General features: G+C 44.3%; 1 protein-coding gene across 1 annotated transcript; it reads right to left on the bottom strand.

Moving 5' to 3' along the window:
* Nucleotides 1–3,199: 3,199 nt before the first annotated feature.
* Nucleotides 3,200–17,096, bottom strand: ELSPBP1 (epididymal sperm binding protein 1). Its single transcript, XM_045989506.1, has 5 exons — nt 17,027–17,096; nt 9,904–10,041; nt 6,472–6,618; nt 5,130–5,288; nt 3,200–3,357 (listed from the first exon to the last, which is right to left on the bottom strand). Exons 1-5 carry the CDS (start codon nt 17,094–17,096, stop codon nt 3,200–3,202), a joined length of 672 nt encoding a protein of 223 aa, XP_045845462.1.
* Between the last annotated feature and the right edge of the window lie 800 nt (nt 17,097–17,896).

Genomic DNA, 17,896 nt, shown 5'->3' with positions numbered 1-17,896 from the left:
CTGACACTGACCTGCGCCCTGAAACCAGAGGGTCTGTTCCTCCTCACCTCTACCTGTGGGCAGGACACTCCAGGAATGCAAGGTCCCCAAAGTACAGGGTTCACGTCCCACCTTCCAGAAAGTTTTCCTCATATCTGAAACCACTAAGTAGATGTATATAACGAGTCATCCAGTTCAATAGCTTCGTTTCATAAAATTAAAATTTCGGTTTTGCCCTTCCTTCCTCCCTCCCTCCCTCCTTCCCCCTTCCTCCTTCCCTCCCTCCCTTCCTCCCCTTCTGCACCGCATTTATTCAACAGTGATATATGAAGTTGTTGCTGTAGGTGCTCTTCCAAGCATGGGGCTCCCTTGATGAATGAAAACACCAATCCCTGCCCCCCTCCCAGAGAACTTACATTATAGAGGGAGGAGACAGACAAGGAACAAAATACATAATTAAATATAATCCTAGTTAGTATGGTAGAAGTTGGTAAGAGATATGGAGAAAAATGGAGCAGGAAGATGGTTTAAGGGGTCTGAGAACGAGGAGGAGTCCCATTCCATGTAGGGGCATCAGGGAGTCTACTGAGTACCAGGATGCATATCCAGGGGAAGAGCACTTCCAACACAGTGCAGGGTAAATGCAAAGGCCCTGAGGCAGGAATGTAGTTGGCTGTGTTGGAGGAATGGCGAGAAGCCATGGTGGCCGGACAGGGGTAGGGGGTGGATCGGGGTTAAACCATGATGATGGAGAATGTTCTAGATCTGCACTGTTATGGTAGCTACTTGCCACATGTGGCTACTGAGTTTTAAACCTGGTGAGTGAGGCTGAGAAACTGAATTTTATTTTTATTCTGCTAAATCAACATTTTATTAACAATGATTTTATGAACGATGTTAGGAGGGCAAGAGGAAGGGGATTCCGCATAAGCAAGGCACAGAGGCTGGAGTCGGGAATAGGGCAGGGGCTGGAGTGTACTGAGTGAGGGGGCAGAGGCAGGAAGTGTGTGAGGGAAGGCTGGAGACAAGGGCGAGGCACATGTAGGATCTGGGGGCAGGAGAGCCAGGTGTCCTGTGGCGTGTTTGTACATGATGGGCGCGTGGTGGTTCTTGAGCCATCGTGGAATGAGATCTTCAGGCTTCTCCAATGTCTATGCAACATCATTTTAGACAATCAGATTGGTACCGTGTGACTGAATGGTTAAATCTATCCCCGTTGTCTGCAGGCAGTGTGGGATAGTGGTCGCAATTGCTCAGTGTTTTATGAAAGAGAAGGAGGGGAAAGAGTGGGGAGGGGGAGAGGGAGGAGAACAATAACACAAGGACGCATCTGAGCTCACAGGGAAACAGATTCTGTAATCAATTACTGATGTCTACCACGGGCACAGGGAAGGAATAGTCAAGGTAGGATTGCAATGAATATTCTTTTTTTTTAATCCTTTATTTAAATTCAATTTAGTTAGCATATACTGTATTATTAGTTTCAGGGGTAGTATTTAGTGATCTGTCAGTTGCATGTAACTCCCAGTGCTCTTTACATCAAGTTTAATGACTTCTCTACCTTCTGTTTACTTATGAGTTTATTTATTAATGATTTAACAAGTATCTATAAATGCTCCACCCAAATCTACCATTTCCCAGAAAGAGAGAGCAGGCTGCAGTTCTTCCCTTGGGCTCCTGAGCTGAGAATCTGACCTCCCCCCATGAGACTCACCAACCCCATCACCAACGCTTCCTTCACCACATTCCAGTCCCTCACCGTATCTCTCATTCCAAGAGGCACAAAGGGCAGCCCTGGGGTTAACTGTGGGCTCCTTTATTGGTGGTTATGCCACATTTCCCCTCCATTTTTCACAAAGGACCAAGTGATTAAGCAAAATGGCAGACAAGGTATTTCTAAAAGCTATTAAACTTGAAAGACTCAATGAAAAAGACAAAACAGGTTCTAAACTTGGTATGTCCGTCTTCCACTGAAGATATTTTTCCTCCCCTGGAAAATAAAATCACAAGCCGGCATTCAGGTAGTAGGTATGCACTGACTCAAAACGTAATGTGGATACCAAAGTATTGTATTGGTTTTCAAGACTGAGTCAGAAGATGAGGAGCTGAGACAGAAGTGGTTAGACACCTCTACCCTTCCCCTGGCTCACAGGGGCTGGAAAACACTGACCATGAGCACCTCAGCCTCACTTCTACTAATAGGTTTGGTGGAAGAGGGACCTGAAGAAGATAGTTGTGCTCTGGATGTCCACTAAAAATGTTCTTATTTCTAGCCACAGCCTGGGGATGACTTATGGGTGTTCTTGGTTTGGGTTTGGGTTTTGTTTTAGAGAGAGAGAGTGGGGGGGAGGATGAGGGGAAGGGAGCACAGAGCCCAACTCGGGGCTCAGTTCATAACCCTGAGATCATGACCTGAGCCAAAATCAAGAGATGCTTGACCAACTGAGCCACCCAGGCACAACAACATGTGAGTGTTTTAAAATATCCACCCTGTTAGGATGGTACCCAGAGCCCCAAGGCCACTCCTTTGCCTCTACTCTACTCCAGGAAGATAATTTTCATGGCCAAGCCAAAATTCAGGAGTCACCCATAAGCTACACGCATCCTAAGGGCATATAGTGCTAGAAACACGAGAGTTGTCCCCACATCTGAGGGAAGGGCTTCTGTTTGTGTTTAAATCCCAGGACCACAGGGTGATTAGGTCAGTAGAACCATGCAGGAGGTATGGGGAGTTTCCACAGGCCTTAGAATATGAAGCCAGAGGAGAGAGCTGGAAGGGAGAGTGAGGTGGGTCCTGCAGAGAGAGGGGAAGACTTATCGTGGAGGTGGGGGAGGGACCCACATGATGGGGAGCAGAAACGACCCCACCTTTTCCTCCACTGGCTACTTAGTGATGGGGTTAGCAGATCAACAACCTGGTGCCATCTCCTCTGGGGACTGGAGAAGTCCTGGTGGTTTCCTTTTAAGCTCATCTTTTCTTCTCATGCTCTAGAGAAATTCCATTTTCTTTGCACACCCAAAGCCTCCTGGTCCTAAAACTTGGCATGGGTCTGAAAGAGTTCGTCCACCTCCTTCTAAGTCAGGAAGCTGTCCCAGTCTCTCCCCACCCCAACTTCCCCTCACCCCTGGGACGTGGAGCTCACCCTGTTGGGAGCCACAGCGAATCATGCTGGAAGGACACAGCATTGCCCTGGGGTACATTACGCATCTCACCTTTGCATCAACAATACACCCAGGTGCGGTCCCGGTCATAGTCGTAAGACGTCGCACACCACCTAAGGTTCTGCTTTGTTCCTTTGTTGGTACAGTTAAAATAATTCTTGTTTTTATAGTTGAATGGAAAGTGGCATGGAAACCCAGGAACCAAGGAGGAAATTCCTAGGGAGAAGAAGGGATAGGACAGTGGTTATCCCTGTGCCTTTACACTATGGTGAAGTCTTAGGCATCAGAGCCCACTGTAAAATCAAAATTGGGTCCACAATACCTTTACATGTATTGTTTGGGCACAGCTCAGAGGCTCCCATTAGTGGGGAGAAATGCTGACCCAATCCTAAATCTCACAGAGATTTTCTTCCCTGGGAAGCTATTTTAGTTTAGTTCCATGGGGTGTGGAATGGGGAACAAGGGCAGAGGGAAAGCACAAGGGGTCCTGGCAGGGAGAGAGACAAGGGCAACATCATGTCACCAAGGGAACCAGGGAGTGGGGCAGAAAGCACGGAGAGGACGTAATATAGGGGCTCCTCTTTAATCCCAGATCCTCAGTGTGTGAATTCTCCACATGCTGAAATTTATTTGGAACCCAAATCAATACTGATGGGGTTTCTGTGGCCGTGTGTGGACACACAGTGCCTGCATTCGTAGCTGAAGCCTGGTAAGGCTGCCCCCTGCCTTCCCCATGCGACTCTCCTGCTGTAGACCAGAGCAGTGCTGAAGAGCTGTCCAGGGTCCTGACGTGCAGGCAGGCTGGGATGTGCCTCGTGAAGAAATATTTTATTTACAGAGAAATGTTCTATTTTCCTTCCTTCAGGGCTTCTGCCCGATCATCCACCAAATCTACATTTGTTCTCCTTTGTTAGCAAAATTATCCAAAATACACAATGGCACCGAAAGATTGCCACATGACCTTTTCATGTCCTCCGAGAGCATTGTCTGAAGAGTCCCTAACAGTCACCTGATTCTCCAGCTCAGTGTCATCAAACTTTTTCTAGAAAGGATCAGATGGTAGGTATTTTCAGCTTCATGCCTCATACAGTCTCTTTCTCTTATATGGGTCCTAAGATATGAATTTCACATACTTCTCCCTGTCACAAAATACCATCCTTCTTTGGAATTTTTTCAACCATAAAAAAATGTAAAAATGATTCTTAGGCTGGGGAACCAAAAAAAAAGAAAAAAAAAACATTGGTCCAGCTGTGGTCCATAGGCAGGATGGGATTCACAGACCCCTACTCTAGGGAAACAGAACTTTGTCTCACTTACTACCTGCTGTTGTATTTGTTGGAGGCCCCAACTCTGGAAAGTGTAGAAAACTGATACATCGTGAATGATTTTTGTTCTATAGAGATGCCAGTAACTTCTGTCTGGCAGACAAGATAACCACAAAGGTTTGATTGTCCATTCGATGTTAATGGATTTGGTAGCTAACCTAACAATCTTGCTTGCACTCAACATTCTTCTCTTCACTGACTTTATGTGTTTCTTATAATGTCCCCTGAATTAGCTTCACTATCCTTCTAGTTCCCTTATGAATAGCTTTTTTTTCTTTAAGTAGGCTTCATGCCCAGTGTGGAGCCCAACGTGGGGCTTGATCTCATGACCCTAAGATCAAGACCTGAATGAGATTGAGGGTTGGACACTTAACCAAATGAGCCACCCCAGATTTTTCTTTAACCTTAGCTTGTGCTTACTCTATGTTTGTATAAAGCAAGTATTAGGTGTTTTGCATTTTGAAAAATCTTATACTGGCTCCCTTCTCTTGGATCTTAAGCAGCCTGTACTTTGCCCAGTTTCATTGTTTATACTCTTCACCCATCAGATCCACGAGGAAGAGACCATAAATTACTCATCACCATATGCCCACCTCCCAACATATGTTGAGTAGATGGATGAAGAAACCCACCCGTGCCCACCCAGTCCCCTTCCCCAGTTACTTGTGTCGGCACAGAGGCTCCACTTCCCATCCGCATCCATGTTCTCAGTGGTTGGGCACCAGAGTTTGTTGCTTTCATTTTCAACACACTCAAAGATCGTGCTATTTCTGTAGATGGAGGGGAAGATGCAGGGCTTGCTGAAAGAATTTCCCCCATACTCTGAAAATAATCATGGAAAGGTCCCAGGGACAAGAAGAGACAACAAAAAGAGCTTCCTTTTATCACACATGAACTAGGCACCACATTTTATCTCACGAAAGGCAACATAACATTGAACACGCCCAAACGAGTTCCTGGTGATGTTATCAGGTCCACTTTGCATACGAGGGAGAACCCAAACTGTCAACCACCACACAGTCTGCTGTCTACCTGAACAACGGCTTTTGTGTTCTACAGGCTTCATTAACAGAGTTATTGTGAGATTTAAGGATAAGGGTGATAGGGGCAAGGACACAAGTGATAGATGGCTAGTCCAAAGATAAAATTAAGGTGTTCTATGGGATTAGGATTTTTTGAGTGCCAAGGGAAGAACATAGTGAAGATTTTATACAGGAATAAGTGTGCTCATAGAGAGATGCCTCACATGAATCTTCATCTCAATGGAGGCAACACTACTTAGTGAGAAAGCATGGACATCACCGCCATATGGACTTGAATTCAAATCCTAACTCTGATATCACCTAGGAGTGTGACCTTGGGCAGGACTTAATTTTACTGCAACCATTTATTGAATAGAGAAGAAAATAGCATCTTATAGAGCTTCCATGGAAAGATTCAATGGGAGGTTATATGTAGAGGTCCTGGATCAGAGTCTAATACAGAGAGGGCTCTAGAATGAATGAAGGTCATTAAGAAGTGAAGAGATCACTAAGAAGAAATGTTGCGGAAGGGTCCAGCACTTGGTGAATCTGTTTATTGACAATTCTGGCAACAGAAACACTTGAAAACCAATGGGAGCCCATGGTTTTTGTTCTCAGGACAACTGGATTTTCCACGCTGACATTGGGGTCTTGGGGGAATGTGGCCTCAGGACATTCCTGTCTCTTGTGGTTGTCCTAATGTACTCTCCAAGAAGGTATTTGGTTCCTAGAAGTATTGCTCCCATTCTTCTGCTCTCCCCTGTGCCACCATCCTCTCGGGAGGATCATTGTTATCTCCCCTCCTCCCCACCAAACATCCCATCCCTGCTACAGTGCCTCACCATTGATTTCACAGTATTTCCACTGCTGTTTCTCATCAAAGCTGGAGGTGACGGAGCACCACAGCCTTCCAAAGAAGCTGCCCTCCATTGTTATCTCCCCTCCTTCCCACCAAACATCCCATCCCTGCTACAGTGCCTCACCATTGATTTCACAGTATTTCCACTGCTGTTTCTCATCAAAGCTGGAGGTGACGGAGCACCACAGCCTTCCAAAGAAGCTGCCCTCCATGATGCAGGTGTTATGGGACCTTCCTCGATAGATGAAGGGGAAGATGCATCGTGGGTAATCTGTACAGAAAGGAGCCTATGAGTGGTTTCGCTTTCTCTGACCATTCACAGGACAGTCATCTAATCATCCTTCCATCCATCCATCCATCCAACCATCAATTAGCCACCAAAGTACCAGACAAGTGTCAAATCTGGAAAAGATTTTATTCATTCATTTCATCAAGAAAACCTTTTCCTGTACTTTCATCCTCAAAGCTTCCCCAACAAAGTTCCCAATCTCAACCATGGTATCCCCACCCGCTGTGCAAACAACATACTTCACTGCCTTAAAAATGAATCTCTTAGAAAATAACCTATAGGAATCAAGTCAAGACAAAGAATTTTGATGGTTTATGACCAACAAATAAAGCTATGACCTTGACATACAAAGAATGTTGCCATTACCAAAAAAAAAAAAAAAGTCAAATATTAGAGAAGTCAAATACAGTAAAATTATCATCTAGGTGCTGGTGTCTTATGACAACTTCCATAGACAGATTGAATTTCCCACCACAAATGTAGTGCTACAAATATAGTTTTGGACGTTATGTTTATAGTTGGTGGATTTACTCACACTAAGTGAGGGAATCAGGGTCATTTGGAAATGATGGAGGGGTTTTCATAGACGAAGGGATGAAGGAAGTCTTCTTTGAGCAGGTGGCATTTGAGAAGAGGTTCTCACAATGTGGAGAAGCCAGCCATGCAAAAACTGGGGAGAATTGAGGTCCAGACAGAGGGAATAAAAGTGTGAGAGTTCAAAGACAGGAAGGAGTTCAAAATATTCAGGAAGCATGGCGATCAGTGTAGCTGGAACTCAGCTGGCAAGGAAGGGAGTGGAAGATGGAGACAGGAAGGGCAAGATCAAGTAGAGCTTTCCAGACCAAGGTGAGGGGTCTCCTCGTCTTGCCCCCCTTCTTCTTTTCTTCCTCCAACTCTTCCCCCTCCTCCTCTTCCTCCTTCTTCCAATTGAGTTGTAGGAGTTCCTTTGGATATTTCAGATATTAACCCCTTATCAGATACATGCTTTGCAAATACTTTCTCCCATTCTATGGTTGCCTTTTCATATTATGGATGGTTTCTTTTTCTATTTTCTATACAGAAAAAATATTTTCTATTTTCTATATGTAGTTTGATGTGGCCCCACTTGTTTATTTTTGCTTTTGTTGCCTTTGATTTTGGTGTCAAACCCAAAAAAACCATTGCCAAGACTGATGTCTCACAGCTTACTCCCATGTTTTCTTGTAGGAGGTCTGTGGTTTTACATCCTGTGTTCAAGTCTTCAATCATTCTGAGTTGACTTTTCTGTATGGTGTTAAGATAGGGGTCCAGTTCCATTCTTTTGCATGTGGCTATGCAGTTTTCCCACTATTGAATAGATTGTCCTTTCCCCATTACATATTCTTGGCTCCTTTGTCATAAATTAATTGACCCTATATGCACTAATTTATTTCTGGACTCTCGATTCTGTTCCATTGATCCATGTGTCTATTTTTATGCTAATACCATACTGTTTTTATTACTATGGCTTTGCAATATAGCTGAAATCAGGACATGTGATACCTCCTGCTTTGTTTTTCTTTCTCAATATTGCATTGGCTATCCAGGGGTCAGTATATTCCTCGAAGTGCGCAGGTGAGCCACAGAGGGGCATGAGCAGGGAAGTAGCATTGCCTGACTTCACATCCCAAAAAAGTTTCTTTGACTGATATGTGGAGAATCAATTGGAGGGAGGTGAGGGGGATTTGGGAAGACCGGTTAGCAAATATTGGTGGCCAGAGTTGATGGTGATTCAAGAAGGATGGAAACAGAGGAAGCAGGTGCACCCCAGAAGCTGAGGCTAGTATCTATTTTGAAGACAAAATTAAGTCTAGTTGGTGGGTTACCTGTGGGGTGGGAAGGAAAGAATTAGGGATGACTCTGTTCTTCTGATTTACACAGTAGTGACACATTGTCCTTATTGAGGAAGCCTGCAAATGAGCAGAAAATCATCTGCACAGTAGTACATGTTTAAGTGATATGAATATCGTAAGCTAACGTCACTAGGGATTGCCATGGATAACTGTTTCTGATCTCCATATTCCGCTCACGAGAAGCGTCCTGCAAGGCAGTACTTAGAAATGACCATGGAAAACGGCTTCCCCACCGCTATTCACAGGGAGTGAGATACCCGCCGGTATGGGTTCAAAGAGCAGTACTTGGTTCAGGAGCCGGATCTGAGGGAGAAGATGCAAAAGGCATGCCTTCATCTAATGGGAGTCCTTGGTGATATGGCTGAGAGGGGTTTAATCAAATGCAGGTCGTTGACTCTCAGGGCCTTGACTGTGTCTAGTGTATGCAGTTCTGGCAGAATTTTGTCCCTTTTTGTACATCTTATGCATGTTTGGGGACATGTTCCAGAATTTAAAAAAAAAAAAAAAAACCTCTAATTTTCACGTTCAGTTTCAGTCAGTTGATCCTGATTTGCGTTGTTTGAGCAATATTTTCAGCCAGGGATAGTACTGCTTCCAGGTTTGGTTTGTTTTTCTCTGTGTAATGGGCCTTCTTTGTAGTCATTTTTAGCTCTTGCAATCAAAGAGATTCTGCTTGGAGGTACAAGAGTCTGGCCACTTTCTAATATCTTGTGGGTTAGGTAGGATCATGGGTGCTTAATTACTTTACTACCATTTTGCTTCTTTTTATTTTTCTTCCACTACAGTGATGGAATTATGTTGATTTATTTTGAAGTTAGGAATTTAGAATAGGTAATGTTCTTTATAAATTTTACTTCAGGATAGTAAAAGGGGTGTTATATTTATTATCAAAGGGAGAATTCGATCTAAGAGAGTCAAGAGCAGTGGTACAAGGAAAAGTAGGTTGTAAATATTGAAAACCTGGTTATTAGTTGGAACAATTAAAATGTCCAACAATAGGTTATTGGTTAAAACAAAATGCCCTTTGTCCCATGCACGAAAGACAGAAATCATACAATCGCAAAAATGTCTTGGGTTTTGAGAAAAAAGTAAACAGAGTCTCTCAAATCCCTTCTTTGTTATACTTTGTTTCTGTTTTTCCTTATTAATTTATAAAATCAAGAAAGAGACAAAGAATACAGTGGTTCAGAGAGCACCATTTTCAACACTATTGTTGTTAACATCATTACCCCAGTATTAGTATCCAGTGCTTGGCCTCCCGCAGCCTTTCTAGGCACACACATAAGTATCATAACTCGTGTTCAAAAATATGAGCATATTATACAAATCCACACATTCTCTTTTGTGACCCATCGTTTGAGGAGGCCTCCTGAGGGGACAGCATGGCACCACTCACCGTCCACCATGCAATACTTCCACTGCCCATCGTAGATGGCTTTGGTTGCACACCAAGGGGAGAGGCTATTGGTTTTGATGCAAGAAAAGTAGGAAGACCCCTTGTAGATGAAGGGAAAGACACATGAATCTTTCTGATCTGGAAGACAGAGAGACAAAACAGAGGGGCTTCAATCACAGCCCAAGAGCCAAGGATGAGTCTTGGTTTGGTTCTCATGGGGGGTCTGAAGGCGACACATGGGATCTTAAGCATCGAGCTTTCTTGTGACATATAGGGCATGTCCAGCTTATGTTGAGACCAAGAGTACAGGGAAGGAGTCTCATAACCCATGAAAACAACCAGGATAAAGTTTTCCTCCAGACCAGCAGAGCACTGTCAACGTCACAGAAAACACATTTGGTAAAGGTCATGATATCACAGCAGGTAACGGAAGGACACACATTAACTAATTCTGAAAAGCAATTTCATTTTGCAATGCTCTTTTCAATCCTTCTGATGACAAAAGAGAAAACTTCATTTTGATGCTGCTATTTCTCTACTATGTCTCTAATTCTGAATAATCTCCCTTTTAACAACAACTAAAAGAGGGCAGGACTCGGGCTCAAAGCCGTATTGTGACAATAGCGTCTAGTAGAATCTAATAATAGGATTTTGTTTTCACAGTATTTATTTTTGTTTGCAATTTCTATTTATGGCAAGTAGTAGCATTTTTATAGATTATAGACCTGATGTTAACTATCCTTTAAAATAAGGGTGTTGGGGAGCCTGGGTGGCTCAGTGGGTTAAGCCTCTGCCTTTGGCTCAGGTCATGATCTCAGGGTCCTGGGATCGAGCCCAACATCAGGCTCTCTGCTCAGCGGGGAGCCTGCTTTCCCCGCCTCTCTCTGCCTGCCTCTCTGCCTACTTGTGATCCCTCTCTTGCGCTGTCAAATAAATAAAAAAAAAATTTAAAAAAATAAAATAAAATAAAATAAGGGTGTTAAAGTGAAGAAGAGATCACATCTAAAGAAGGTGGAGCCGGTGTTAGTGATGCTGGCGTGCAGATGCGGCAAATGTTGAGGAGGTGGTACTTGGATGAGGAAAGTTAGAGAAATGCAAGCTTTGGCCTTTGTATTCCTCAGTGTGCGGACAGGTACTTTGTCTTTGACACAGTGTATCCTTGGAAACTAGAACATCACTTGCTCATAGCAGATGCTTAAGAAAGAAATGACAAAATGCGGACGTAAGTTCAGAAAATGCCACATGAAAAAGAAAGCTAGACAGATTTCTTTAATGAAGGACTCATCAGAAGGGCCAGTATGCAAATGAGAACTGAATTAGCAAGAGGCGTATGGAGTATCTTAAATTGTCCTTTTCCCCAACTCCTTGATAGCTTTGGAGAATAATGTTCCCTGAAACACATCTTAAGAAATTTTATTCTAGGGGCACCTGGGTGGCTCAGATGTTAAGCGTCTGCCTTCAGCTCAGGTCATGACCCCGGGGTCCTGGGATCAAGCCCCGCATTGGGCTCTCTGCTTAGCGGGAAGCCTGCTTCTCCCTCTCCCACTCCCCCTGCTTGTGTTCCCTCTATCACTCTGTCTCTGTCAAATAAATAAATAATATCTTGAAAGAAAGAAAGAAAATGAAAGAAAGAAAGTAAGTAAAAAAAAAGAAAGAAATTCTAGTTCTAATTCTTCACATCATAGAGAAGGAAGTAAAGACCCATGTAAGATAAGGCATCATTTCAACTTAATGCCTTTTTTTTTTTAGCAGAACTAGAATAAGAACTAGAATTTTTTAAAAAGATTTTATTTATTTATTTGACAGACAGAGATCACAAGTAGGCAGAGAGGCAGGCAGAAAGAGAGGAGGAAGCAGGCTCTCCGCGGAGCAGAGAGCCCGATGTGAGGTTCGATCCCAGGACCCTGGGATCATGACCTGAGCCGAAGGCAGAGGCTTTAACCCACTGAGCCACCCAGGCGCCCCGAGAACTAGAATTTTTTATCTAATGGTCCAAGATCATAGCTTTTCTCTTTGCCTTCATCCTGTCATTCCCTCCTCCCCTCCTTTTTTCCCTCCCTCAAGGATATAATAAAGGCTTACAATGATAAACATTCTGATAGGTTATGTAGTGTGTGTGTGTGTGTGTGTGTGTGTGTGTGTGTGTGTTCCTATTCCAAATACGGTGAGACAAAGCTTCCATGGACTCACTAAATGTGTTTCTAGCTCAAACCTATTTTTTGACTCTCTTATAATTAGGTGGGGTCACGTGACTCAGTTACAACTCATATGTTGGTGGGTGGAAATGATGTTCGCTACTTCCTTGCTCCCAAGCAAACCTCCATGCTCCTTTCTTCTTCTGTCAGCTGGATATACAGCCATGGTTATCAATGGAGAAGAAGACATTAGACAGTGTTTGGAGATATTTTGGTTGTTACAACTGGGAGAACGGGGGACTGGTAGATGTGCTCCTGGTATCTACTGGATAGAGGCCAGGGTTGTTGCTAAACTTCTTACCACAGGTTCCGCAACAAAACCAGCTGGCCCCAAATGCCAACAGTGGCCAGGTTGAGAAACTCAGATAAAGAGGACGACCCTGCAGAGAACCTTGAGGCTCTAGGGGCTGGAGGAGCCATGATACAGAAGGATCCTGTGTCTCTGAATCTCAACAAAAGAGGCTTCCCACCAAACCTCCACCAGTGCTAGCTGAGTTTGATGTGAACTCTATTGAGCTCAGCCACTGACATTTGGGGATAGTTAGTCTGTTACCAATACAGATGAACAAGACATCCTCTCTACCTTCAACCTAGTAGCCCCGTCTCTTCTGAATCATATTCTTAGCTTGTATGATCTGACCTAAGCCATCATAAGGGTGGATGAGGGATGTACTGGGAGAGGGTGGAAAAGGCAGACCTCCATCTTTGAGCTTCGCCCGTGGGTTGATGCAAGTAGAGGCCCTGAACTCACATTGCATTTTCTACCTCTGGGTCTCAGAACTTTCCGGTCTTGGTTTTATAAAGTTGAAACCAGTTAATATTTGGGAAGTGCTTAGAAGAGTACCTGGAATATGACTGCTACCCAGCGAATGTTAGCAATCGTCACCATCACCGTCATCATCATCAATGATTCTCAGTCAGGGACACCACCAGGACATAAGATGCTGGTGGTGAAGGGAGGGCAGGCAGATGCCCCCTTGACCCAGGATTAAGATTATCCTTGGGAGTTGTTAGTAAGAATCAACACATAATAGATACTATTAGCCATCTGCAAATTAATCCAGCAGATGGTCTGATCTTCTTAACTGGGTTAAAATCCTCTCTAATCTGGGCCCTGCTGACCTCTCTGTTCTCACTGTCTGATTAACATTTCCTCGACCTTCCTCCACGCTCTTTCTTGTCTTTGGCATTTGGCTCATGCCCTTCACTCTGCTGTTTTCTTTCTTTCTAGCCTTATTCCCCGTTACTCAACCCCACGACTTGGTTCAATCTAGGTTAATACTCTTCCACACTCTTACAATACTCTGAGCCAATCTCTATCAATGTACTTACCAAATATTTAAAGAATACAGTTATCTGTTTCCACGTCTATCACTTGTTTGCTGCGAGGTCTCTGAGTATAGGGCATAAGTTTATTTATTGCCATGTTTCTGACCCACTGCATGGTGCCCAGCATTTGGGAATCACTCAGTAAATGTGTACTGAATAAGTTAACCATAAATATGTGCCAAGTCTTGCCACAGGAATGTGAGGTGGTCTCAGGAAGGTATGACCAGAAAAAGACAAGAACCGGAAAAGCTGGCATGGTTCCCTGTCTGGATAAACTCTGGGTTCTTAGCCTTTTGGGACTCCTCAGTTCTTGTGAGAAGCCAGACCTTCTCTTGGGAAAATGCTCATGCCTCCCTGTGGCAGAGACTGCTGTGTATTCAAAACCAGCTTCATCTTCCTCCCAAATGTACTGTTAAAAGTCACATTTCCCAGACTCCCTTGCAGCTAAGCATTCTGTGAGTTCAAGCCAGTGGAAATGGGAGAAAGTAACAGATATCACTTCCTGGCCAAAAAAACTCTCTTCCAAGATCATCGCACTCTTGGTTCTTGTCCATCAGCTCCAAGCAAAGAATCCACACAGCACCCCAAAGCCCTAGGCGATGGTGGAGCCCCATGGTGGAAGGTGCATAGACCACTGCCGACCAGATGCACTCTCACTGGGCTTTATAGGAACGAGAAATAAAATGTTTCAAGTTAAGCTGCTGAAGGTTTGGTTTGTCTGTTTCAAGATCTATTCTCACTACCCTGATAAATACACACCCTTTTTTAATACCAATCTGGGATTTCATGGACTCTAGTGCTTGCCCAGTGACCTATATTCCAAAGATATTAGGAATCTCTGGAATATAGAATGTGATCATTGAAGGCAGCCACGCTCACCACTATTCCACCAACGCCGACGGAATGTGATCATTGAAAAAGGACTTCTTGGGGGCACCTGAGTGGCTCAGCCATTGGGCAGCTGCCTTCGGCTCAGGTTATGATACCGGGGTCCTGGGATCGAGCCCCGCATCAGGCTCCCTGCTCAGTGGGAAGCCTGCTTCTCCCTCTCCCACTCCCCCTGCTTGTGTTCCCTCTCTCACTGTGTCTCTCTGTGTCAAATAAGTAAATAAAATATTTTAAAATATTATTAAAAAAAAGAAAAAGGGCTTCATGGAATCCAAGGGCATGAAAACAGGAGTGTTTCTTGAGGGGCGCCTGGGTGGCTCAGTTGGTTAAACCTCTGCCTTCAGCTCAGGTCATGATCCCAGGATCCTGGAATTGAGTCCCTCATCAGGCTCCCTGTTGAGTGGGGATCCTGCTTCTCCCCCTGCTTATGCCTCTCTTTCTCTCTCTCTGACAAATAAATAAACAAAATCTTAAAAAGAAAAAAAGGAGTGTTTCTTGAGCCTATCCAAGGGAGAGGGTTCGTCAGGTAGAAAAGGATTTTAATTGTAGAGAATTGTTTCACCATAGCTTGAGTGAACTATATATAACCAGGGTCTCTCTTTGTTCTGCTTCTGTGTTTACCATACGATCTTTGGGGAGCTTATTTAGATTCCTAGATATATTAAGAGCATAGACTCACACCCACTAGAATGGCTGCTTTTTTTTTTTTTTTTTGGCAGAAAACAAGTGTTGGCAAGGATGTGGGAAAATTGGAAACTTTTGCCTTGTTGATGGGAATATAAAATGATGCAGCTGCTTTGGAAAATGGTGTGGCAGTTCCTCAAAAACTTAAACACAGAATTACCATATGACCCAGCAATTCCCTTTCTGGCTATATCTCCCAAAGAATTGAAAGTGGGTTCTCTTGGGGCATCTGGGTGTCTCAGTCATTAAGTGTCTGCCTTTGGCTCAAGTCATGATCCCAGGGTCCTGGGATCGAGCCCCATGTCAGACTCCCTGCTCAGCATAGAGCCTGCTTCTCCCTCTTCCTCTGACTGCCACTCTCCCTGCTTGTGCTCTCTCTCTGCAAAATAAGTAAATAATTTTTTTAAAGTGGGTACTCAAAGAAGTACTTGTAACACCCAATGTGTATAGCAGCATTATTCACAATATCCAGAAGGCAGAGACAATCCAAGTCCACCAATGGATGAGTGGATAAGCAAAATGTATGTATATGTGTGTATCACACAGTGAAATATCATTCAGCCCTAAAAGGAAGGGAATTCTGGAAGGGAATTCTGCTGCTACAACATGGATGAATCTGGAGGGCATTATGCTCAGTGACACAAGCCAGTCACAATAAGACAAGTACGATTTCCTGAAGAAATTAAGAATAGAGCTTCCCTATGACCCTGCAATTGCACTGCTGGATATTTACCCCAAAGGTACAGATGTAGTGAAAAGAAGGGCCATCTGTACCCCAATGTTTATTGCAGCAATGGCTACGGTCGCCAAACTGTGGAAAGAACCAAGATGCCCTTCAACGGATGAATGGATAAGGAAGATGTGGTACATATACACTAATGGAGTATTATGCCTCCATCAGAAAGGATGAATACCCAACGTTTGTAGCAACATGGACGGGACTGGAAGAAATTATGCTGAGCGAAATAAGCCAAGCAGAGAGAGTCAAGTATCATATAGTCTCACTTATTTGTGGAGCATAACATATAACATGGAGGACATGGGGAGATGGAGAGGAGAGGGAGTTGAGGGAAACTGGAAGGGGAGATGAACCATGAGAAACTATGGACTCTGAAAAACAACCAGAGGGTTTTGAAGGGGTGGGGGGGTGGGAGGTTGAGGAACCAGGTGGTGGGTAATAGGGAGGGCACGTACTGCATGGAGCACTGGGTGTGGTGCAAAAACAATGAACACTGTTATGCTGTAAATAAACAAATAGAAAAAAAAGACAAGTACAATTTGAGTCCACTTTCATCGAGTATCTAGAGAGGTCAAATTCATGGAGATGGAAAATAGAACGGTGGTTGGCAGAGCCGGAGGGAGGGGAAGTGCGAGTTGTTTAATGGGTGCAGAGTTTTAGTTTTGCAAGCTGAAAAGAGTGCTGGCTCTTGGTTGTACAACAAAGTCAATGCTCTTCTACTGAACTGTGTGCTTCAAAATGGTTAAGATAGTAGATGTCAGGTTCTGGGCATTTTACCACAATCTAAGAAACAGAGTGGAGGGTCTGAGTTGGAGTTGGAGGACTCAATCTACTGGAATTATAGACACCCCCCACGTTTATTTAGAGAGAGAGTGAGACTGAATGTGTGAGCGGTGGGGGAGTGGCAAAGGGAGAGAGAGAGCATCCTAAGCAGGCTCCATGCCCAACTCAGAGCCTGACGCGGGGCTCGATCTCACGAACCTGGGCTAAAATCCAGAGTTGGACGTGTAACCAACTGAGCCACCCAGGCACCCCTAGAGCCCCCCTCCTTTTAAATAATATATCTGCAATTCCCTACCATGTGCTGACTGTCGTGAAAGATGCTCGTGTCCATTATAGCTCCTACCCACTTATCTTGCTTTCCTCATTTTCAGTTATCCAGGGTCAAGGCAGTCCAGAAGAAGATGACTCTCTGTCTCCTCTCTACCTGACTCCAGCAATCTTTGCTTTGGCCCCATTCATTCTTTCTGGTTTCCAAATCCTCCCCATTGTTTTCCAGTATACTCACTTCCACTTGTCTCATAGGAGTAGAGGACGAAGGTCGTCCATCCCAACAGGTAACTGGCCCATGGGTTCATCTCAACTGGCCTCTTCTTTCTGGACTCAAGGAAGAAAAAAAATTTTTTTTAAGATTTTATTTATTTATTTGAGAAAGAGAGAGTGTGTGTGCCCAAGTGGCAGGGGCAGGGGCAAAGGGAGAGTGAGAAGCGGACTCCCCTCTGAGCAGGGAGCCTAACACGGAGCCAGATCCCAGGACCCCAAGATCAAGACCTGAGCCAAAGGCAGGTGTTCAACTGACTGAGCCACCCAGAGCCCCAGGAAGACAAAAATTTTGCTCCTGTGTGTTCCTTCTTCTTCCGCTAATTCCCAGGTTTGGTGTCACACGTGCCATTTTACTTCCCACCCCTAGAGGGCAGTGAAGAATAATTTACTCTTACAGGAAAGAAAAAATATATCCACAGTTACTATGGCGGAGTCCTTGTCCTGGGAAGGAGAAGCATAGCATTCACTGAGCACCAGGCTAGGCGTTCAACACACACTATGAAATGAAATGATAGCTAGTTTAATCCCATTTTACATATGAGGAAGCTGAGGCTCAGAGAAGCCAAATGATCTGCCTCAGTTGGTTACACAGCGAGGAAATGGCAGGATTCTAATCCATATAAGTGGCTCCGAAGGCTCTACTCATCATGGGGGTCTTAACAGTAGCCTTAAACCCTCCTCGTGGCTCACACTCACCTCCAGCTGGATAGTAAAGTGCCTTAATGATCACCATTTACCATCCTCCTCAGCCTTAACTTCCGCTACCCCCATTTGCCTCTGTGCCCTTTCCTTAATGACACATAGATGTGCCGTTCTCCACAGAAACAACCACCCA

This window comes from Meles meles, chromosome 19, assembly GCF_922984935.1.
Source record: "Meles meles chromosome 19, mMelMel3.1 paternal haplotype, whole genome shotgun sequence".
Lineage (NCBI taxonomy): Eukaryota > Metazoa > Chordata > Mammalia > Carnivora > Mustelidae > Meles > Meles meles.
The sequence above is the reverse complement of the archived record's forward strand: the minus strand, read 5'-3'. Positions and strand labels throughout refer to the sequence as shown.